This window comes from Eutrigla gurnardus, assembly GCF_963514095.1.
Source record: "Eutrigla gurnardus genome assembly, chromosome: 10".
Classification (NCBI taxonomy): domain Eukaryota; kingdom Metazoa; phylum Chordata; class Actinopteri; order Perciformes; family Triglidae; genus Eutrigla; species Eutrigla gurnardus.
Window position 1 is genome coordinate 11,214,079 of NC_139924.1, and position 25,154 is coordinate 11,239,232.

General features: G+C 44.2%; 1 protein-coding gene across 7 annotated transcripts in view; it reads left to right on the forward strand.

Annotated features, from left to right (window-relative positions):
• Nucleotides 1-25,154, forward strand: part of LOC311019813 (RNA-binding protein Musashi homolog 2-like) — a 185,293-nt gene that overhangs the window by 142,187 nt on the left and 17,952 nt on the right. For 4 of the 7 annotated variants that reach the window (XM_084019414.1, XM_084019413.1, XM_084019416.1 and 1 more), the window contains exons 9-11: nucleotides 2,273-2,387; nucleotides 12,388-12,462; nucleotides 23,205-23,267. In XM_084019414.1, coding sequence (XP_083875540.1) covers nucleotides 2,273-2,387; nucleotides 12,388-12,462; nucleotides 23,205-23,267 — 253 coding nt within the window. Of the gene's footprint in view, nucleotides 1-2,272; nucleotides 2,388-12,387; nucleotides 12,463-23,204; nucleotides 23,328-25,154 lie in introns of all 7 variants that reach the window. The other 3 variants (XM_084019411.1, XM_084019412.1, XM_084019410.1) reach the window with 1 other exon arrangement.

Consider the following 25,154-nt stretch of genomic DNA (forward strand, 5'->3'; position numbering starts at 1 on the left):
TGGACCCACTGTAGTATAAGCTCTTCAATACAGCCATAAAAAAAAAAAGGCTGATCCGCATCCTGATTATCCAACTCACTGTCAGTCTCTGAAGGTTGACAAATGTGATCCTGAAATTTTGAAATATCTAAATGAATAGCCATCTTCACTATCTTCCCAATCTTCTCTCTCTTCTAACATAATTTCCAACACCCTCTGTGGAGGTATTCTTTCGGCCATCTTGATCGATTGTGATAAGGAGCCATACACGTAAAGCTTTTATTACACACACACATACATGCACACACTGCTGACCACCTACACACACACTCCTGACCTCCTGGCCACACAAACAAACACACACACACACACACATACTGACCCAGATAGGGTGCAGGACAGAGTGAAGGTACACAGCACCTGCATTTTCCACTGTTTTTGCCCCCGGGTCCAGTGGACCCGAACACCAGATATGTCATGTAAATGCATAGAGGGTCCACAGTGGGCACTCATTGAAAATATGTTCTGTTATATGTTCTTCACAGAAAATGAGCCAAGACCAGTAAGTCTCAGGTTGAAAAAGTATTTAATTGTATCATCTTTCTTTTAGCAAACATTGAAAACGGGTCCCACAGACCCGAACATCACATGAGGGTTAATGTTTTTTTATGCAACAAACAGAAGCAGGTGGCTAATTATGATGTAGAAGGCCTGACTCGTCCCACGCTGCCTCTGATTGGCTAGTAATGTTTGCCTTGGTTGGTTAGGCATTAGACTGGTTTGGGTGTGAGTAGAAAGTAGTGATGCCTGGTTTCACTCTGACGTCATCCGAATCAAACAATAATTAAAAAGTCAAAGCTGCATGTGTAGACATTCAGTAGCTAGATTAGCAGAGAAATGCTACGTTAGCCACTGAGTGTAGCTAGCATAGCAGAGACTTCCATACAAGGTGCTATCTGCCATCAGTGTGTGTGTGTGTCAATGTTGACATGTAGTGTGAAGTGCTTGTGATGCAGGTCCATTTACCATTGCCATTTAACCAGAAATAGTTGTCGGAGTGGGTCGATGCTTTGCTACGATTGGCTCGTCTGCATTCAAAGGGTTGGGGAGCATCTTCATGCCTATTAGTAGGTGGGCACCAGGTTTCTGCTGCGACCCCAAACGGTGCCCTCTCTGCAGCACTTAGCTGTATCCATGTGGTTGGTTCATAATTACAACCGACCTCCCATTCACTGCGAACACAGTTGTATTCAGTTGAGCAGGAACTTTGAAGGGTAAAGTGGCCTTTGGCACGTTGTGTTTTTCTGTCTCAGGCCTATCGATTGAGGCGTAAGGCTGCTATCGGCACAACCACTAAAAACAAAGGCTCTCTGACCTTAAGCTAATGGCCTTGGTGCAATCCAGGACAAATTAGCATTTCCGATATCCCCCCTGATAAAGGCAGTAGAGGATGTAGGGGGGAACAAGGGATGCTGTGTGTGTGTGTGTGTGTGTGTGTGTGTGTGTGTGTGTGTGTGTGTGTGTGTGTGTGAGTGAGAGACAGAGAGAGAGAGCAGTCCTGCTTTAAGGAGGTTGAATACACTTATTTTAATTTACTTTGGAATTTACTCAGCAATATACAGCCAATCTGAAAGGTCACACTCAAATGATTTAGAATGTCCTTGTTGAATTGAGAGAACAAGCTCAAGACATGCTGTCTGAAGGTAGCTTGTAATAAGACGTTTTAAACTATATATACAGTATATATAATTGATTATAAAAACAAAGTTGTGTTGTGGGTCCCGATGCGAGTGCGGCTGTGACAGGACGTCCCATTTCAAAGACTCCTTCAAATGCAGCCGAGAAATGTGGCCTTCTTTTCCTGGATTCAGAGGATCCACCTAATGGATCCTTAATGCTCCAATTTATCCAAAGATTCTTTGCGCACCAGTTTTAATCTTTTAGCAACTGCTGCTCAGCAGTGGGAGACACGGTAGAAATACACTCTCACCTGAAATGTATGATACCATATCCTCCATCACAATATAAAATAAAAAGAATAGAATGTGATCTCTGGCTCCATTTTAATCATATAATGTTAGTTAGAACTTCTATGCTACTTCCTTTTTGCTTCTTTGCTTGTTGATAGCTTTGACTAGCCATTACCATCTCACCACTATCTGGTATACCAAACTAAACATTCTCATTAAACTTAATTTAAAGCAAAAGTGATAAGTGAAATTGGCACTAAAAGTATACTGTCAGGCATCTTGTTTTCTGTTGTCACAGTAGTATTGCTGTGCTTGCTCCACAGGTAGAATGCAAAAAGGCCCAGCCTAAGGAAGTGATGTTTCCTCCAGGGACACGAGGTCGGGCAAGGGGTCTACCGTACACGATGGATGCCTTCATGCTGGGCATGGGCATGCTGAGTAAGTACACTGCTTTTGACAATGTAATATTTAATTTGGTGACTCTGTCCACAAGAAAAACTCAATTTTATGAATGGGACATTCAATTTCTGCCAATAGATACACTGGCCATTTACAATTATGATGCTGTGTTCACACAAAACATGAAGCCATTTTGACCCTTGGGTTATTTGTGTTTATTTGCATCACTTGTGCTGGATGCGCTAGAGTGGAGAGGTTGGCTTTGTACATGTTGTGGAAGTCCCACATATGGCGGGAAACCAAACGGCATCCTGTGCCTGAGTTCATATCATTGAATTTCACCAAGGTGAATCTTCACCAGTAGAATCTCAATGCTGATAGGCCTTCATGACACAGCACCACACAAATGTTTTGCTCAAGTTGAAATACTCCAATATGCGATGGCATATTTGCCTCATTTGTGTCGCATCTATATGAAGCTATCCATTGACTGTTTTTGCAATAGCACTGGGATGAAAAAATTGCTTTGCTTTTAGTGTGAACACAGCAGGTGGGTTATTATGTCGGAGAGGAATATATTTGATACTTGAGGCAATCCTAAGGATCTGTATCAGGGTTGTTCTGGCACATTATAGCGGATCGGAACGGGATAAAATAAAACAGAAAAAAAAAATGTAATCCTTCCTTCACTGGTGTTCTGTCAACCACAGTCTGCTTCTGTTGTAGCACTGCACTGCTTTAGGCCAGCGTTTCACTCCTGCAAGAGGAAATGATAGAGTTGTGACGGTTGTGACTCCCACATGTCATGCCCTGCAGGTGAAGCTTTCTCACAGGGAGTGTTAAGAAAGCTTGGCAACAACATGTGTTGGGCCTAGCACGTGTATATCTACAGCCTCCCCAGGCCAATAGTTTAAGGTAGCAGTGGATTCGAGGCTGAGTCTTCTTACAGACCTTTTTACAGATAGTACTGTAGCAGATATGGGTTGGATATGTATGAAATCAATTACAATAGACTTCCTTAGACACAGTTTAAGAAAGATTAATGTAATGTGATCACCTGTATCCACCAGTATACATGGATTCAGATAGATCTCATCTCAGGGGAAAAAGGAAGACGAGATGAATAATGATGCCAAAGAACCAAATACATTCTCTATAGTGGGGAAACAAGGCACATTTTCACCACGGAACTCAAGACTTGATCACGGGAAAAGACTGTGTTTGGAGCTTCAAACAGCACTCATGTCTGCGCTGGAGAGAAAAAGGAATAAAGTCTGAAATAGGATGGAAGGAAGTGGGAAGATCAGAGGCTCGTACTTGTACTTTCGTTCGGCTTAAAAGGAGAAGCACAAGGCATGGCAACCCGAAGGTTTGGCTTGGTCATGAAAAGAAAGATGGTCCAAAAATTCAGCTAAGTTCCCTTCAAACTTCAAAAGTCTGCCACAGCAATTATCTTGAGGAGGGAGACCCAACAGGAACATTCAGGATAAAATGACTCAGGATCAATATCCTCAAACCTCAAGCTGGACTTGTGTTTGAATATTAAAGAGAACTGGATGTCCATTGTCTCCTGTGAAAGTTGTTAAATCAAACCATGGCAAATTCTAAATCAATTAGCTGTGGTAGCGAACTGTCAATCACTAGGTAGCATCTGTTGGGGTTGTAGCAGGAGCAGATTTGGTTATCAACAGTTAACTATCAATATCAATATGATTATCGGTATTAATAATTATATTTAATATATTATCATGATATAATCATGAATAAACGGGGCACCACCCTGGGATCAGGGAAAAGATAACCTAAAACTGTATTCAGTCTCAATATGAAGGTTTTATACTCACATGCCAATCATCGTGATCATTGGCATAGGAGTACAAAACCAATCGAACAATAAAAAGGCGTGAAATTCAAGCACTAGCCTTCACAACCTGCTGTTATCCAGTGACATACACACAACAAGCACAAGAGACCGCTAGTTATAATATAATAAGATTTATTAAAATCAGTAATAATGATCACAATCAATAACACTGCAATTAACAAAGCCTTATTACCTAACTACCTAACACACAAAACTAAGCTAAACAGAAGGAGAGACACACGTGGAGTGTGTGTGTGCGTATGTGTGTGTGTGCGTGCGTGTGCGTGTGTGTGTGTGTGTGTGCGTGCGTGCGTGCGTGTCGAGAGAGAGAGGGAGAGATAGCTGATGTGCGGCCACCAGATGGAGCTATTCCTCGCAGCGTTCAGGGGCGGAGCCACTGAGGTTCGATGGGGTAGCGAGAGAGAGAGAGAGGTGGAGCTATTCCTCGCAGCGGTCAGGGGCGGAGCCACTGAGGTCTGACGGAGTAGCGAGAGAGAGAGATAGCCGTATGTAGCCACCAGATGTAGCTATGTCCCTAGCGCCCGCCGGGAACAGCTGGCTTAGGACACGTGTGTGCGGTGTGTGTGTGTTAGCGGGGCACAAACAAAGAGAGAGAGGATGCGCGAGCGATATTCGGAGGGACAGAAAGCGTGCCGTTATCACACGGGCTCGCGTGAATGAACTGGCGTTTATTCCGCGAGACCGGTCTTTTAACTGATAGTAGAGGCTTTCTGAGCTCGCGAATATGGCGGAGGTTAGTCGAAAACACTGTTACAGAAATCAACCCAGAGGCGATCACGATCAGCATTCAAATACAGCAGCACATGAACCAACGGACTCGGCGGTCCGCGATCAGAACTTAAAACACATTAACAAGAATTACAAGCATATCCTACACTATCACTTGTGTCTCTGCCCAGACTGATAGCCTCTTACTGGTATCGTTGCGTAAGACGATGACGGCGTTCCGTAACGGCGGTGGTTCGTGAGTCCCCGGCGTCAGCGGGGGACGTGATGAGTCGGCTTCGTCCAGACGAGAGCGGAGCGGGTTTCCTCTCGTTGATCAAACTCAAATAAAGAAAACAGTCCGTGTTTCTTTCTTCCACGGACGGCGATATAATCGCGGCTTGGCGATTTAGTCAGCTTACTTCAGACAGCGTCTGGTAGCTGGACGGCAGGAACCGGCTTGGTTCCTCTTGTTGCAGCGGTGCGCTGCGGGAGGGGGTCGCCTCCCGTTGCAACGTGGTGTTGCGCCGGTTGTAGGAAGAGGCCAGAGTAGGAGTCGGAGTAAGAGTGAATAAGAGAACGTTCTCCGGGCGGCTTCGGTTTATAAAGCTCAGGCCGCTCCAGGGGACCCCCCGGGGTTCCCTGAAGATGTCAGCCAATAGGATGGTTGGGTGGCGTCGCATCTCTCACCTGGGTGAGATGTGAAACTAAAATGGCGGTGTAGTTTTTAATCCCCTTTGTCCCTTTGTCCTGGCCGCATGTGTAGGCTTCTGTAGGCCGCATTGTGTAGTCCTAACGGTTAGGTCCCAACAGTCCCCCTTTTGGTCTGAAGGTTGAGGTGTGGGACGCAACCTTCGGAGCAACATAAGGGCCGAACCGTCCATGTATTCCTTGAAACATGGGGGAGTCCAAACAGTCTGTATATTCCATGGAAAAGAGGTTAAACAGTCATTCAGGTTAAAGTCCATAACTTGATGGAGGCATTGTCTGGGCAGAGATTGAGGCAAGGTCTGGGCAGAGATTTCTACGGTCTGGGCAGAGATTTCTAACCATCTAACCTATATCAAACATCTGCTAAGACACAATTTTCACAAACATCAACATTGTCATTACACTCAGGTAGTTTCAAACAGGACACACCCCAACTATGAAAACGGAACGAAGGAGGAAAAGGAAAGCGAGGAAAAGGAGAAGGGGTTAGTGGTCGTTTGGTTTACTCCTGGAGAAGATTTAAGTTAGCCATATTTACTATGTTGTGGCTCAGGGCTGTAACGCTCCATGTAGCCAGAAACAGAGGAAATGTCAGAGGCGCTGTCATTATCTGAGTTGTCATGTTTGTACACTGCTGGTTCACGTGACTGGGACAGAATTTCGGAGTAGGGCTTCCTACTACTTCTGTGTGAATGCCCATCTCGACGCAGTTGGTGGGCATGTCGGTGATGCTCAGTATCCCCACGCCGTCTCTTACCAGGCTTCTGGGGGGAGTTTAGTGATGGTTGGGTCGAGTCACGCCATAGCGCTATCGTTTTTATCAGCTTCTCGATCGGGTCGCACGGATCCCTATCTTCGTCAGTTTGGGAGTTTGTCTGACTCCAGGGGCATGCTGGCCGCTCAACCCCTTTTGCGCTGTTATGAGGGCTCTGCTTTAAGGCGGCGGATGTTTGGGAGTTAGTCTTGTTCCTTGGTTTTGTCTGATTCCTGGGGCGTGCTGGCCGCTCACCCCCTTTCGCGCTGTTACGAGGGCTATGCTTTAAGGCGGCAGACGTTTCGGACGCAGATGTGTCGAAGTTAGCGGGCTGGCTTTTAAGTTTGCGCGCTAAGTGGGTTTCCCAAGCCATCTGTGCGTAATTACGAATCTCTTGCATGGAGAGTCGATGTGTCCTGAAGTGTATGGTGGCATCGTAGCGCACACTTTCGTGTAGGTTATGCAGGAAGAGGGCCTTGAAGGCAGGCTCTTCCTCCACTCCTGGGGAGTTACGGCCCTGAGCATAGGCGGCCCTGAAGCGCCAATAGTACTCCGTGGGTGATTCCTGCCCCTCATGTACGACGGCGAGGGCACTGATCGTAGCGGCGGCGGGATCCCAGTCCCGGCTATACTCCTTCCTGAGTGCTGCACAAAGTCTGGGGTATCGGTCCTGGGTTCTGGGTGCAAGTGTTCCTATGAAACTGCGGACATGTCTGGTTGTGGTCTTCCCGACTAGTCTGAGCTTCTCCCGTGAGGAGGCATGGGGGAGGTCAATCAGGAGTCTGTCTAACTCTCTCAAATATTCGTCAATATTATGGTTCGAGTTGTCGGGATCAAAATGTTGAATATCTTTAGCCATGCTCTCAAGCTCTTCAAAGCGGAAGCGCTGTGGCGTCCTTTCTGGTGAAGGCGAGACTAAGCTAGGTTGAGGAGGCGCGTCGCAAATTACAGGTTTGTTCCAAAGATAGGAAGATTTTGGAGGAGAACTTGTGTAAGTTCCACTGCTGGTTTCTTCGCTGTCTGTGTCGGAGCAATGGGAAGCTGCGTAGCCGTTACCGCTGTCTCTCAGTGGAGTTTGTCTTAAGGACTTTGTGTCCGCTGGTAACTGTTCCCATCTTCTGCATGGCGGGGGATTCGTATTTTCACTACAAAAAGAGTGGGAGTCGGAGAAGCCTGAATCACACTGACTGGCCGAGTCGGCTGAGGGAGGACATTCTGGTTTAGACTTCGACCACCTGTTCTTGTAGGACAAAAACTGGGACTCTGTGGTGTGCAGGACATCTAAATAACGCATGGCTCTCATGTCTGCTGCTTGAGCGTCGTGGAGGCGACAAGCACTTTGCTCCTCTAGTGCTACCACTTTTTTCTCTAGGGCAGATTTACTCTGAACCAAGAGACAGGTTTGTTTGTAGAAAGTCAGTAGCAAGCATTTTAATAATGGACCCTTGGATGATGTTACTTCATCAGATCTGCTGTTCAGTAACACGTTGATCTCCTCTTGGCACTCACTGAGATTTAGTTTCTGCAAAAACTCAGAGTAGCCTGTCTGAAGGCTCTGTGCCACAGATGAGATGAACTGTTCACAAAAGTTCTCCATTGTGTCTGGAGAGAAAGGAGGGGGGTTATGCAAATCACCTGATAAGGTGACTGGCGGTTCTCTTTTAGAGAGGTCAGCTTCACCCTCTAATGATTCTATACAGCAACTCAGACTTACTGTAGGCTGCTTACTTAATTCTTTGCCAAAGGCACGCTAACTGAAATGCGCGGCAGGAACAGTTAGGGAATTATTTTGAAATTTTAACTCGAGCTAGAACCCGTGGTGGAAATAGCAAGGTACAATTTCAACGTTCACAGAGTCGGTACACTCTGTGGCTCTATTCTCTGCTCTACTTCTAGTGAAAGGAAGAATACGGTGGCTTTACTTGTTCGGTGTTAATCGCAAGAGAAAAGAATGTATTTGTTGTTATACTGATGTGGGTGCACAGGTGAGCTGCGTCGACCTGTGACTTACAATGGAAATGTTAGTACTCTTCTACAGCCTGTGGACTGTCAATGAGGTGTCTCTAGCACCTCTGGTGAGTAATAACAGTGTTATAACGCGTCTTAGTATCCCTACCACTGCGTAGTTTGTTAGTATTGTTGTCAAACAATAAATGGCTAATCACAACATGCATATGCAACCCTCAACTGTATTTGCTTGGCAAATAGTAACAGGGAGCAAACAAATCGATCCTTGAACATCGATTTCTAAACAATGATATCAATAACAACAATTCCTATTATTGTTATTATTACTATAATTCTCAGGTTATTGTGCATAAATCTCTGGATAAAGCTGGTTTAAGAAGCCCTCACACGGGGCACCATTTATGTTGGGGTTGTAGCAGGAGCAGATTTGGTTATCAACAGTTAACTATCAATATCAATATGATTATCGGTATTAATAATTATATTTAATATATTATCATGATATAATCATGAATAAACGGGGCACCACCCTGGGATCAGGGAAAAGATAACCTAAAACTGTATTCAGTCTCAATATGAAGGTTTTATACTCACATGCCAATCATCGTGATCATTGGCATAGGAGTACAAAACCAATCGAACAATAAAAAGGCGTGAAATTCAAGCACTAGCCTTCACAACCTGCTGTTATCCAGTGACATACACACAACAAGCACAAGAGACCGCTAGTTATAATATAATAAGATTTATTAAAATCAGTAATAATGATCACAATCAATAACACTGCAATTAACAAAGCCTTATTACCTAACTACCTAACACACAAAACTAAGCTAAACAGAAGGAGAGACACACGTGGAGTGTGTGTGTGCGTATGTGTGTGTGTGCGTGCGTGTGCGTGTGTGTGTGTGTGTGTGCGTGCGTGCGTGCGTGTCGAGAGAGAGAGGGAGAGATAGCTGATGTGCGGCCACCAGATGGAGCTATTCCTCGCAGCGTTCAGGGGCGGAGCCACTGAGGTTCGATGGGGTAGCGAGAGAGAGAGAGAGGTGGAGCTATTCCTCGCAGCGGTCAGGGGCGGAGCCACTGAGGTCTGACGGAGTAGCGAGAGAGAGAGATAGCCGTATGTAGCCACCAGATGTAGCTATGTCCCTAGCGCCCGCCGGGAACAGCTGGCTTAGGACACGTGTGTGCGGTGTGTGTGTGTTAGCGGGGCACAAACAAAGAGAGAGAGGATGCGCGAGCGATATTCGGAGGGACAGAAAGCGTGCCGTTATCACACGGGCTCGCGTGAATGAACTGGCGTTTATTCCGCGAGACCGGTCTTTTAACTGATAGTAGAGGCTTTCTGAGCTCGCGAATATGGCGGAGGTTAGTCGAAAACACTGTTACAGAAATCAACCCAGAGGCGATCACGATCAGCATTCAAATACAGCAGCACATGAACCAACGGACTCGGCGGTCCGCGATCAGAACTTAAAACACATTAACAAGAATTACAAGCATATCCTACACTATCACTTGTGTCTCTGCCCAGACTGATAGCCTCTTACTGGTATCGTTGCGTAAGACGATGACGGCGTTCCGTAACGGCGGTGGTTCGTGAGTCCCCGGCGTCAGCGGGGGACGTGATGAGTCGGCTTCGTCCAGACGAGAGCGGAGCGGGTTTCCTCTCGTTGATCAAACTCAAATAAAGAAAACAGTCCGTGTTTCTTTCTTCCACGGACGGCGATATAATCGCGGCTTGGCGATTTAGTCAGCTTACTTCAGACAGCGTCTGGTAGCTGGACGGCAGGAACCGGCTTGGTTCCTCTTGTTGCAGCGGTGCGCTGCGGGAGGGGGTCGCCTCCCGTTGCAACGTGGTGTTGCGCCGGTTGTAGGAAGAGGCCAGAGTAGGAGTCGGAGTAAGAGTGAATAAGAGAACGTTCTCCGGGCGGCTTCGGTTTATAAAGCTCAGGCCGCTCCAGGGGACCCCCCGGGGTTCCCTGAAGATGTCAGCCAATAGGATGGTTGGGTGGCGTCGCATCTCTCACCTGGGTGAGATGTGAAACTAAAATGGCGGTGTAGTTTTTAATCCCCTTTGTCCCTTTGTCCTGGCCGCATGTGTAGGCTTCTGTAGGCCGCATTGTGTAGTCCTAACGGTTAGGTCCCAACACATCCCACTAAAGCATAAATCAAGCGTAGCGTTAGTTCTGGCAGGCCACGACGTCAAGCTCTAAATCAGCAGCAACAGCGTAGCTGTCAAAACCGAGGAGATCAGCTGACGGCTCAGCTGACTCCCCGTACCCGCTTCCTATTGGGAAATTGCATTCAGAGCGCGCTATTTAAACCGCTCTAGCCTGACCTCCCTCATTGCTTCCTCTGCCGGCTTTTTCAACCCACCTCCACCCCAGCTCCTCCTGTCATCTGTTATGTACCTTACCATTGTTCTTGTTGGTCTGCTCTGTCTGGGGTTTTTCTTGCTGCTACGCTCCCTGCTTATGCCGTTCATGAGGGCTCATGAAGGGCAGGAAGGTGCTCTTCCTGCCTCAGGCTTTCCACGCAAGCGCGTGGAAGAGCAGGGAGTCCCAGAACAGTACCATACCGCCAAATGAAACTTGCAAATAAATAAAGATTCTTTTTGACAAAGTGGTCCTGACTGAACCTGCTTTATGGTCTATTTGAGTGTAAATGGGCCATATTTACTAAATGAACATTATGCTGTATTGAATAAGACTTGAAACTAGAGATTGAGACCATAAACTCATGTTTACAATGTTTACTGGGATCAGGGTAAGGTAATTTTCTCATAGACTTCTATAAAATCAGACTTTTTTTTTTGCAACCAGACCAGATGCCTTCAGCTGGCCATTAGAAAGAATCCAGGTTGTAGGCACTTCAACTTGGCTTCACTTTTCAGAGCCGGAGGTTGCCGCCTGGTAAACACACTGTGGCTCCGGCTGCACTCTGAAAAGAGGACATTTTGTTGTCTTTCAGCAATAAACACGTTAATTGCAACCATCTCACCATGGGTGTTATTTCCATTAAAGCTATTGGTCTACGATTTTGAATAAAAAATGTAAATGGCCCTTGATATGAAAAAGGTTCCCCACCCCTGCTTTAGGGCTTTACAATCTGCACAATCAGAGGGCTTTACCATCTGCAACAACATCCTCTGTCTCGGGATCCTCCATCGATGACGATGATGGAAAAACTCCCTTAATGAGGAAACCTCAGGGAAAGCAACTAAGGAGGGATCCCTCCACCAGGATGGATGTCATGTGTACAGAATAAACAATAACAATTACAAGATAGTCAATCCATATGAGAGAAATGATACATGTAATGAGAGCATTAATCACAGTAATAACAGTAATAACAGAAAAAAGGAGAAGATAATGACCAATAAAAATAACATCAGCAGAGGAAATAGTATAATGATAATAATAAAGCAGAAACAGTAGTGTAATAATAGAAATATGACCAAGTATAGCAGAAGGTGTTGGGCTGGTCGACGGCCGCTGGTACAACCACAGTCCAGCTGCACCTGAGAGGAGAGAAAGCACAAACACATGAATGATACGGAGAGGAAGGAGGAGAAAGGAGCTCCAGCAGTCTAGGCCTATAGCAGCTTAACTAAGGGCTGGTTCAAGAGAAGCCTGAGCCAGCCCTAAGTGTAAGCAATATGAAAAAGGAAAGTGTTAAGTTTACTTTTAAATGTGGGGAGGGTGTCTGTACCCCGGGCTGAAATTTGTGGTTGGTTCCACAGGAGGGGAGCCTGATAGCTGAAGGCTCTGGCTCCCGCTCCCTTTTGGACTCTTGTAACCACAAGTAACCCTGCATTTTGGGAGCGCAGTGTTCTTGTCGGGTAATAGATCAACTGGTTGCATTCTAACTCCTCACCCTGACAGCATATTTGCTGGCATAGATTTGATACCTATGTACGTGATCAAAATTGTTGGTACATGATTGTATTATGATGTTGTTTAAGTTCAGATGAGATTCAAATACATATGTACATTGTTTTGCCTTCTCTCCAGGTTATCCTAACATTGTAGCTACATACGGTAGAAGCTACACTGGTTTTGCCCCAAGCTATGGCTACCAATTCCCTGGTAAGTTCTCTTAAATTCTTTCATTCCTCTTCTCACACTCACACACATTGACCTTCATTGACATTCCTTGCCTAAGCCTATCCCTTACTCTTATTGAACCTAAACCTAACTTTAATCTTCCCTTCAACCTAATATGTAATGATGAAAATGACTGAAAAAAATGATCATAAACATTGAACAATATTTTTTAGTAAAATGCAACTGAAATATATCAAATCAAAATATATGTTTTTTATTCAAAAAAGTAAACATAATCGAAATATGCTTAGCATTTACTCAATGTAAACAAATCAAGTAGATAACATCATTAGATCCCAAAAGAGGCTATGAGCATGTGCAAGAGTAAGGAAACGTTACATCACCGCTATGAACTGTGTGTGTTTTTTTTATCCATTACAAATGTTACAATACTAAATGCAATATGTTAATGTAACATTCCCTTCTTGGATAGTAGAATACTGCATACTTGAATACAACATAAGGTCTATGTAGAAGTTTGAATCAATTTGATTGGATCAAATCTGACAAAATACATTGACACTCCTCTTTTAGACTCTACTCTCCAGCTCTGCTCAAACAACAAATTCCCTCTAATCTCAGGGAAATGTAATCAAATTTGATTTGAAAAGGGGACACTAAACCATTATTTCCCCATTCATAACCTGTAAATACCTTTAAAATGGGAAATGGAGAGCTAGTCATCAGCATTCCACACTTAAAACCTGATTTCATGCTTTATTTGGCAGACAGGGAGGTGAGCTGCTGTGCCAGTTCCCTGTCTTCCCTGCCAATATGTGACAAAACCATCTCCTGATACGATGCAGAGAGTTGCTACTGCTTTTATTTTACACGTTAATGCCGTTGTTATTGAAACCTGTACTATTTGAGCAAAACATATATTTAGTTACTAAGGTTTTTACCAGGAAGGTAACCCTGGCATACAGGAAATGAATGGCACCAGAAAAGCATAGCAAACAGCGATGAAGTATTTTGTGGGCGGAGCCTAACTGGTGTCAGAAAGTGATAGTCTGTATTAGCTCTGTCACATGTGCGCGCTAAAATCACACAATATGGATCATCTGAACGCCGTCTCTGATTATGTTTTGCAGCAGAAGATGGGCAGTCTGACATTAATGAGCTAACAATTATCAATGTGGTGAGTACACTGACCCGTACTCACTGTACTGATCCAGCTAAATGGACTTAATCTGGTGGGAAAACCCAGAATGTATACAAACGAAAAACCCAAGGCTACAAATCTCTGAACGCTTTAAATTAAGTTGTACTTTGCCATCATGTCCAGGACATTCAGTGCTGAGATTTGTCAAATGAATTTTGTCTTATTACTGATGACGTCCTCAGTGATCACATTGGAAAACGAATGATATTTTTTGTCCTGAGGCTTAGCTCCATTTGTGCTCAGTCATAGTGGAAAGTAAATGTCATATCACCGAGAGAATTATTCCCGTATGAATGCTGTTATGTATGATATGATTATGTATGATACTTCTGCTAAAATGCTGCTAAGTTTGATCAATGGTGTTATAACGTGAGCCAGCTAAGCTGTTACATGATACTTCTGCTAACATGCTTATGCTGCTAAGTTTGATCAATGGTGTTATAACGTGAGCTAGCTAAACTGTCACATGACAGGCGTACAGACCAAGCAGCAGTAGTGGAGATGTGTTGTTTCAGGGACAGATGGGACAGTTAAATATGTTCATGTTTAGCAATGACTTTTAAGAACTGGGGGTTACCGCCTGGAGACACCAAGTAACTGCATAGTACTTTATAATGCTTTGATATAGCATTCTACAGCTCGCTGTGAGATCATCTTCGGCATGTACAGTAGAACTACGACGTTCATGTTACGAAAACTCAGGAAGTTCATCCGGACAGAGACGAGCCACAGCTCGGCCAGGTTGGGTTCAAACCCTCTTAAGAATCAACTGAGCCACGTCCCTGCAATTTGTCAAGGTCTTGTGCAAACTTTGCCAAAGATCTCACTGTAGCCGGGAGAAATATTCACAATGCAATGTTCCTCATTTTGACCATCCATCCATCCATCGTCTACTGCTTATCCTGTATTCAGGGTCGCGGGGGGCTGGAGCCGATCCCAGCTGTCATTGGGCGAAGGCATGCACACACTTGACAGGTAACCAGTCTATCGCAGGGCTGACATGTAGAGACAGACAACCATTCATGCTCACATTCACACCTACGGGACATTTAGTCATCAATTAACCTATCCCCATCCTCCATGTCGTTGGACTGTGGGAGGAAGCCAGAGAACCCGGAGAGAACCCACACTAACACGGGGAGAACATGCAAACTCCACACAGAAGGAACCCGGACCTGAACCAGGAATCGAACCTCGCTGTGAGGTGACAGTGCTACCCCCTACACCGCCGTGCATTCCCAGTTTTGACTGCATCAATTAAAACACGAAAGGTTTGGGATGGATATGAGCGGAGAAATGGATTGCTCGCTCCAAGCGCCCCATGGTGTGACGAAGCCGGAGGAAATGGGATTAAAATACACCACCTTCAGGACTGTGTTGCCTTCAAGGCCACAGACCACAGCGCACCAGGGAACACAGCAGGCTGCTGTCATTCTTCACACACACACACACACACAGCCGGTGGCCCACTAGGGTTGGCCAAGACACATTGTCAAATCCCAGCCTCCTCCAACTGTGATATCTCCTCCAACTGCCCTTCCTCATGAACAGTGGTGGCTCCATGTGTTCCTGATGGTAGAGCATCCCCCGAGGCTGAGTGGGGGATCAAGGGCTCGCACCCAGAGTGTGTAGCTCTAATCACAACCATGATGCTTTGTGTATCTGCCTCCGTAATGACATTGACAGGTCTTCTCTGCCAAGTGGGTCTGCACTTGTATGTCTGTCCTATTATTCCCTTCATACAGACACTGTTAAGGTAGAACTGATTGCTTGGCATGAACTTTTTCCGGCTTTGTTCTTAATCCCGTAGCTTCCCCCCCGGAAATGATTTTTGCCTTTTCCCCCGCCAGTTCTTCTCACTTTGCCAGTGATTTCCAGATATCACCAGAACGACCTTGGTGCTCTGACGTGAAAGGTGAAAAGCCTTTTTCTCTTCCACCGCCCCCTCCCTCTCCCCTCACAGTGTTGAGGGATTTAGAGGAGCTGGCTCGCCATAGAGGTTAACCGTTGAGAAAGCAAGGAGCTCATCTTTTTCAAGCACTGCCCGTAATCCTCGCCAGGGACCCAATTCAGAGGAGGTCAAACAAAGTGGCTCGTGTCGGCGTTGTGTGAAGTCCCCCTCCTCCTGCTATTCCACCAGCTTTTCTTGGCTCCATTTAACAATGTCTTATTGCAGCGTCTTCATGTTCATGCGGATTCAACGCCGGCTTCTTTTGCCTTGTTCTGTTTTCACACATCATTTAGTTCTTCCTTGAATGTAGCCTGTAATGTGTGTGGGAGATGCAGCGCTGAGGTAAATGGCTGTAGCAATGATTACACTTCACGCTCCTATCTTGGTATTGCTTTGGTATATTTGCTATAGATGAAGCCATTTTAGAGCAACTTCCATTGGTTTCATTACTGATTTCTCTTTCTCTGTGACTGTTTCTCCATGACTCCAGGCTTCATAGTGAACAAATGGCAACCTCTGGTTCTGAAAAATAAAGCCAAATCTTATGCGCCCTAAACTTGCATTCTATCTGCTGGCCATCAGGGGCGACTCCTCTGGTTGTAAAAATTAGTTTGATTGCATGGAAGTCTATGAGAAAATGGCCCTACTTGTCACTTGATTTAAACTCTTATGAGTTTATGGTCTCAAGTTTCACGTCTTCTTCATTACATCATAATGTGCTTTTAGTAAAGCAGGGGATGCTTTAGATTGACAGGTCGCTACAATGGCCTGGCTACAGTCGCTACCATGCTACCACGCTACCAACGCAGTTAGCTACTAAGATGACTTCAACACTTAGCTGTAAAGTTGACCTTGAATAATGAAGCTTACTTTGATGGATGGATGGATCAAGATCCGCTCGGGTTGCTTCGCAGGGTGCAGATCTGCCAAAATCCAAGATAGCAACAGTCAAAATGCCGAACTTGAGGCTTAAAAACTGTAGTCCACAAACCAATGATCGACATCATGATGACTCTGTCCACTTCTTATAAACGGTGTACGTGGGGAATGGAGACGGTTCGCTGTGCTGCATTGATGTGGTTACATTGGACTTCCTGTCTGTCTCCATGGTGGTGTTTCAGTGACAGGAACGTCTTCTTCCTCAACTTCCTCTTGCCACTTTACCGTCTTTTGCCCATTTTACAGAAACAAATTGTCTTTTTGTATTTGTCACAGTCCATTTTTGGAGGACATGTTAGTCTCTGATGGGAGTGGAGGTGGTGGCACTGCAGTGCCTGTTTATGCATGTGTGTGCTCGTGAAGCGCCAAGGTCACCGGCTCTTAGATGTGACTTCCTCTGCAGGCCCAGTTAATAAAACTCCCCCCCTCCCTGGTTTCGTTCTACCGTCTCTCTGCTCACCTGTTTGTTGACGACCATGCCTGGAATTGATGTTTCACTTTTGATTAGTGACTCATCGGTTATGCAAACAGATATCAGTGGAGACACAGACAAAGGCAAGGCTTTTCATTGCCACCTCCGAACACAAGATAGTGCTATCTTTTACACGGAGCTACAATAGTACGACCTGCATCAAAATAAGGTGAAATAATTGAGCAGTGTCATTCTTACGAAATGTAACTCTAACGCCAGGTTCACCCTGGACGTGGAAGCAATGTGATTTTTGGCAAAGTTCTGCCTCCCTTGTAAACCAATTTGTTCATAAACGACCAGCTTGCAATCTTCAGCAATATTTTCTAGATTGTTTGGTCTATAATCACTGTGTGCCGCCAGCCAATCTGGCAAGAAAATACACTGCTAATCTACTACAAACGATATAAATGATATATTATATGATATAAATGATCTCATTCTGATTAATGATAAAATAATATGCATCCCACGCTTTTAAATTTCCTCCTCTCACTCCCTACTATTCTCCCAGAGTTTAAATTCCACCTCCCACACGATCAAATTTCAAAATCCATCCACTATATACAGTATATTAGGAATATCCTAGTGTCATTGCTGTTTGTGATTTTGCTTTTTAATGTTATGTATATGTTATGTATTTATTCCAAGTATTCGTCAGCTGTGCCTAAACGGGGCGAATGCGAAGAGAAGACAAACATACACACACATAGACACACAAGCAGACAGACAGGCAGGCAGGCAGACAGGCAGGCAGGCAGACAGACAGATAGACAGACAGACAGACAGGCAGACAGACAGACAGACAGACAGACAGACAGACAGACAGACAGACAGATCAGATCAGAATTGCTTGCTGACCCGCTCAGAGAAATGCGTTTCTGTTGTGAACAACCAGGCTCCTGCTGGCGATTACCACATCCAGTGTGAATCTGGCGATAGTTACTTTTAATTCTTAAAAGTCATCAACTGAAGAGAGAAGTAGGCATTTATGTTTGATTATATTTGAATCAAATAACGGAGTCATATCGTACTTAACACACCATTTGTTTGTTTGTTTAAGCTGCTGTTTCCATTAAGATATGTATTCTTTTTTTTAAATATATTTTTAAATAGCACATTAGAAAACTATTTTGAATTGAATATTTGCTTGCTCAAGGTGGTTTGGGCCTTTGTCGAAAAAGAGTGGATGTGCTAAACGGGATATTGAATGCCAAATATGTGGAAAACATTTATCTCACATGACTGATGAGGATATATCCTGGATATATATTTCAATTGTACAGCATGAAACATGGAAAATAATATAATACTGTGAAAACACTGTAATTCCATTTTTCTCAACCACTGCTTCCAATCTGGCAATGATTCAGAACCCTGGGTCAGGTGAAATCCACAGATCGTACAACTACTCCTGCCTTGAGCCATTCTTAATGGAATTCTCAACAACGTCTTTTTGCAACCAGAGGAGTCGCCCCCTGATGGCCAGAGGAGAGAATGCAGGTTTAAGGCACTTAAAGGTGGCAACCTTCCAGAACCTAAGGTTGCCACCTGTGTAACACTCGTCTTGAGTAAGGCAGCAATAGGTTGCAGGCTTTATACCCTCACTGCTGGGATGGGAGAAAGGAAAAAAACATGTTTTACTCAGAGCATAGGTTGTCTATTTTGAGTAGAGGGACGGATGGATATTCCAATTGGATTCTTGCTGTGCCTTAATGCCTTCAAAAATAGCCGTGTGAAATGCCCCATTAGCTCGCTCTGGAGGCATCCATTGCAGCCTGTGTGTGTGCAGCAATTTGGAGGCTATGTTGTGCATTGCTTTGTAGTGTCTGTTTGTCATCACTATGTCTCCAAATATCAGAAATGAAGGTGGGTCCATTTTTGGAGTGAGTTAATGCTAAAATCCAGAGGTCCGTCCCGCTGTCTGTGAACCCACTTTTCATCCATAGTGCAACACACTCATTGTTAATAATAGTTATGGGACAGTAATTTGTAGAAGCAGGGATGTCTGCCACAACTACTTGTCCTGCCTGGAGAACAAAACAAACCTGAAAGTCAAAACACACTTGTACTCTATAGAAAAATGTTTGACCAACAAGTTTTGGCTTGTAGCTTAAGATCTGACAATAAAGCTGTTCTTTATACTAGAGTTTTGACTGCAACACTTACTAAACTATACTTCAGATCTGATATTGTACATGCAACCCATCTAGACTGTCCCCTACCGTTAACCTGCTTATTTGCATCTCCACCTAGTGTTAGCATGTAGTCTGTATCTGACATGTGATTCAGATTTGGGGATTTTCTAAGTTTCGCATTATCATTCTGATATTCATCCTTGTCATCCTTGCATACACCTGTATTAACATGTGTTTATCATGATTGGGATAAAATATCCCGTCCTGTCCAGGGTGTACCCTGCCTTCGCCCAATGACAGCTGGGATCGGCTCCAGCCCCCCCGCGACCCTGAATACAGGATAAGCGGTAGACAATGGATGGATGGATGGATGGATGGATAAAATATCCAGATATAGACCTTTTTTGTTAATAAACAGGGACGACTTATAATTCGGGCGGAGCCAAACTTGTGGCAGAAAGTGAGAGTTCTGTAGTAGCGCTGTCATGTGTGACTGATTAAATCACAACGGAATATGGATCCACAGAAGTATAAATGTGATGTCCACTCCAAAATGGTCTATAGATCACATGCTAAGACTAGGTGGAAAGGGGGACTTTATTTCTTATCACTTTTTTGCCAATGTAATCACGTTCATCCCAATCCGATCAACATCTTTTGTCAAGCTGCTGTTTCCATGGTGAAGAATGATTTAAACATGTATCTGCACATTTTGTTGGTCTTGATATTGTCTAGCTAGACAAAAACCAACTTGTTGAGCATTTAACCTCAACACCACCAGACAGAAAGAAAGACATCGCCATGACACATTCAAACATCTTCCTCAGTTCAGAGGAGAACACCTTCATGGAACAAGCCAGTGATTGGTTTCTCCGACCCTGTCATGGTCTGAAACCCTCCCTGGTGAGCTAGGAGATGATGGAAGCCACACTGAAGCATCCACTTGAGTAGGAGGAAGGTTTTAGTTTGAAAATCTGGGAACACTGGGGCGACACACATCTCTATCGCAAGCTTAGTGTTCCAGAGGTAACAGCTGGGCTCACACTCTGAAGGAAACCGGGAGATCCGATTGGCCAGCCACTGGATCTTGGATTCCAGGATTTGCTCATGCCCCTGAGTCTATCCTGGCCAGATCGTGAGGTCACTTCCACTCAATGGGATGAAAAAAGTTCAAGTTCAACTTACATGAAGAAACAGTAGACTTATGCACTGTGTTGCAAAATACCAGCAGCATGTAAAAAAAACACAATACAGAGGGTGCAGTCGAATAGTCAAAAAATAAGGTCCTAACTCCTATTCCTATCTCCTATTCCTTGACCTCTGGGGAAAACGTCACGGGGTTAAGGAAAGGCGATAGGAGAACTCAAAAGGATTTAGGAATAGTCGACCGCGGTGCTCAGAGAATCCGACCGGACTTTCACTAAGCTACGTCATTATAACGCGGCCGCTGATGATTGACAGCTGATGATCGACACCGGCGATTGACGTGCGTCTGCGCTGGAGAAACTACAATAATGGACTACAAAAAACGCGTCGTCCACTTCTCCCCATGTTGGTTTTATAAACAGCTGGTTCACTGACCGGCTTCAGGTCCAGCAGCTCCTCCTTCATGTTTGACCGTTTGCTTTATTTACGTTTCATTTGTGGTTTTAGTTTCGTTTTTGTCAAACATTTGTAACATGATTGAAATAAATGAAAAAAAAAAAAAAAACATTCGATTATTATCACTGTCCACACACATTTATCGACACTATTCCAATTACTATATGTCTGCATGAAAGTTAATGTTAAATATGCAAATGCACATATCGTTTGTTTTCATGAACGGCCGAGGTGTGCGGCACTTTAAATGTTGCTCTCGCAAAGAATTATGGGTCGGCGTAATCTCCTTTCCTATCGCATAGGAAGGTCCGTTGCATCCTATGCTAAAGGAGCTCTGAAAGGAAGCATTGGAGCTCCTTTCCTTTGCATTTAGAGAATTCGAACAGCTCTTATCATGGCGGCCACTTGTTTACTTCCGGGTCACTTCTTCAGTTAGGAACCTTCCTAAGCAAAAAAGACTATTCGACTGCACCCCTTGTAGATTAAGAAGTAGCAGTTGCTGTCTCTATCTGTCATTTAATTGTATTTGTAGCGCTCTACAGTCCATTACTCAGTCGATCCCCATTTCTAATCAGCAGTGGAAACTTCGACTTCCTCAAACACCCCCCAAACACATTGACAAGGAGACACAAGGTCGGCTGGCTCATGACGATGGAGTGTTTAACCTTTGTAGCTCCTTCAAAGCTGATAGTGAATTTGTGTTCTTCACCATCAAATCAAATCAAATCCAACTTTATTTATATGGCACTTTTCATACTTTACAGTAGCACAAAGTGCCTCACAGAAAATAAAAGCGAACAAAACAAAAACGAAACAAGATATGAACAACAAAGAACACCATGAAACCCAAGCCTCCCACCCCCACAAATATACACACAGAGATACACAGAGACATATGCATAGACATACACACCCACACACACAAACATACACACACCCACGCACACCCACACACATACACTAGCTGTTGCTGAGGAGACATGGCTGGGCACCGAGATCTGAACTGTCACAACATCACAATCCCCCTTCCTGACCCCTCAGCTGCACTCTGTTTACCATTTTTCAAAGAAGAACGAGGCCAGCCTGGTGTACTAACCAAAGAATAGACCAAAAGTAGAAATGGAGGCAAAGGCATTGGCTAGAGTGGGAATCTGGGAGACTCCCTCTCCACAGAGTAGGCTTAGGATTCTCCTCTTTGATAAGGCTTATAGCTAGGGCTGGCTCAGGCTTGCCTAGGACCAGCCCCTAGTTATGCTTCTATACCCCTAGAGTGTCAGGGGACATCCTTTGAGCTCCTCTCGCTCTCCATCTCTATGCATTCATGTCTGAGTAATGCACGTTACCAACTTAAGATATTCTCCTGCAGTCTTTGTGCTTTCTTTCCTGCTGCCGTGGCCAACTATTATTACTATTAGTCATATTTAAATGATTATGCTGCTACAAATACTTCTTTATTATTTATTCGATTTAAATTAGGTTAGATGCATTTGGAGGTACCTACTATGTTACAATGTATCATTTATTCCATTTGGAGTATGCAAGCAGTCCACACAAACATCTCATATAGTCAAGGAATGTATATAGATGTCATATTAGAAAAAGAAGCCGAGAAGAGAACAGAGAAGACATTTTTATACTACACCCTCATTAAGCAAAAAGAACCAGGACAGCAAGGAAAACGAAGAAGATAAAGGAATAGAAAGATCAATACATTGAAGAGAAATTTACAAACTGCACAGCCACCTTGTTTGTCCTTTAGGCTCTTTCACTGTCTTTATCCTCAGTCCCAGATCCCAGAACCCCCATAGGACAAGTTAAGTACCAAGACCCAGAAAACCAGCTGCAATCTAAATAGTGGCTTTATCTTTCCAGCAATAAAGGGTCCATGAAATTGATTTAATGCCACACAGGCTTTTCCTGGGTGGTAAGCATCTCAGAGAGAGCAAGCAAGGCACCGGCCCCATCTAGTCATTAACCTCTACTAATCCCACTTTGTTCAAGTCACTCAGAGATGTCTACCTTCACACCACTGAGGCATCTAGGTGATAGATGGGGCTGACATATACAGTTTGAATTCAAGAGTTATGTATCATTTAAATGGATATTATGCAGGGTTTTTCATGAAAAAAAAAACAATGTCAAGACATGCACAAAAGTAATTCCTATCAATCATGACACTCCAGAAGTATCTCTATATATTCTATTTTTTTTCTTGTATTGCTGAATTTGGGACATGTTCCGGGTCCGCCAGGCATCCAAGAGGAAGCTGGTTATATACTGTATGTATAGGCAAATCAAAATGTCTGACATCATACTGCAATAACAGCAGCAATCATGGAAAACTCACACACTTTTCAATGTTCCACATCCTATTAAACCGAACGTCTTTGTGATTTGAACTGACTAAGCTCGATCTGAAGAAGAAATGAATATTGTGTGGCGTCCTGTTTGTTGTTTGCTCAGGCTTCCCAGCGCCGGCATACGGACCGGTGGCAGCAGCGGCGGTAGCAGCAGCTCGTGGCTCAGGTAGGGGGATCCGTGGAAGAGGCAGCGGCTACACGGCATACGGGCAGAACGCAGGGGCAGGTAAACGCTCTGTCGGTATTCTGTGTGGCCTAAAGCTCTCTCCATGCAGTTTCTCACTTGTCTGGTCTGGCTTGCTTTTCCTCAACCTAACACACACACACACACACACACACACACACAAACACACACTAACAGCTGCTTAACACTACTTGTCAGTTTGGTAGTAAATATACTTCCATATGTTGTCTGAAGAGCTACTGTACCTGCCAGCTCTGTTGATGGACTATGGACGGATTATTATCATAATATTTATTTTCCCCACTATATATATTTGCTTGCATGAATAACAGCTTTGCATGGATGTGCCCTGTGAGAAAAAAAAATCTGAAACTTAAAGGTCTGTGCACACTAGACACATATTTTTCTTGCAATTGATTTGCACAGCTTTCATCAGCAGCCGGATTTCGCTGAACGACATCACATCACTTAATTATTTTTGTCTCACAAAAATGCCTTATTGTAAGATAAAAGCACTATAAAGATAATTATCTTAAAGACAACGTTTGGAGAGGAACTGCAAATGAGCAGCAGTTTGACGATGGTGTCTATTAATTAATTCAACAGTACGTAAAGCGGCCTTGTTTAAACTGTAATCTAAAGAAGGTTGTGTCTAGTCAGAATGTGTAATCCGTCTGCTGTTGTCTTTAAGGTCTTTAACAACTTCACCACAGCTAACACTACTATTCTTCTAGTTTGTATTTGATGAAGTGAAGAGGTTGTGGAGGAATTTTTAGGGAAACTTATGTGAGAAAGAAGATGGAAAACGGGGGAGGGGAAGAGTGGCGAGGCAGGTAGCAAATAGAAGATGAGGTATATAGAAGTATATGGAGGCAATGTCTAATGAGAGAAGCACTTCATTTAGGCAGAATGCTTTACAGCTGGAAAAATACAGGATACACATAGGGCCGGATTTTTTAGTCTATTAATACAATACCTACCATTTGCCAGAAAAGAAAAAAAAATCAACGTCTCTTATTTACGTCTAAAATATAAAATGTAACTCTGTTTTTCTGTCACTTAATGACTTCTATACATGATTAATTACCATTTTGCCAAAAGGCACAGTACTAATGATTTGCTTTTGAATAGCAACCAGAGCAACCTAGATTGTGAGGAAGAGGAAGTGGATGGAGGGCCAGCAGAGCAGGTGTCTGGCCAAGGAGAAAGTGAAGGATAACGTGGGGCCGTATAGCTTCCAAACCAGCCAAGGCAAAGAGAGCGCTGCTGAAAGATGAGGTCACTCTTTTCCTTCGTTGCTTTGCGCCTGCAACGATCTTGGTTTAGGTGGCAGGAGTTGTGTCATGAGGCAATAAAAACAACTGTATGTTGACACGACATGACGGCACCGTTGAGGGAACAGCAAGATGGAAAACAGTGGAAAAGAAAAGGCTGAGATTAAATCAAAATTAGGGAGGATAAAAATCCCACTGGCCTCCCCACCACCACCACATATATTACTGTAAACTAGGTCACACTAGCCGTTCTCCTTCCTCGCATGTGAGCATATTTCCACCTCCTCAGCACTGCTGCTGTGTAACTGTCTTTAGCTGTTTGTTTACTCCAAAGAGTATGATGGATTATGCATGTGCTATTGTTCATGTGCAGTTTTTGTTTTGTGCTTCTCTTGGTGTTTTGTGCAGCACACATTCTTATCGTTAGCAGATGTTGTTAGTGGTGTGGGGTGATCTAAGGAGGGGAAAGGCAGTGCTAACCTGGACCAGACCAGACCAGACCAGACCAGACTACCCTACTAAAAAAACAGCTTAGACCAGCTGGTTGATGGTTTTAGCTGGTTTAACAAGCTGGTTGGTGGTTTTAGCTGGTCTT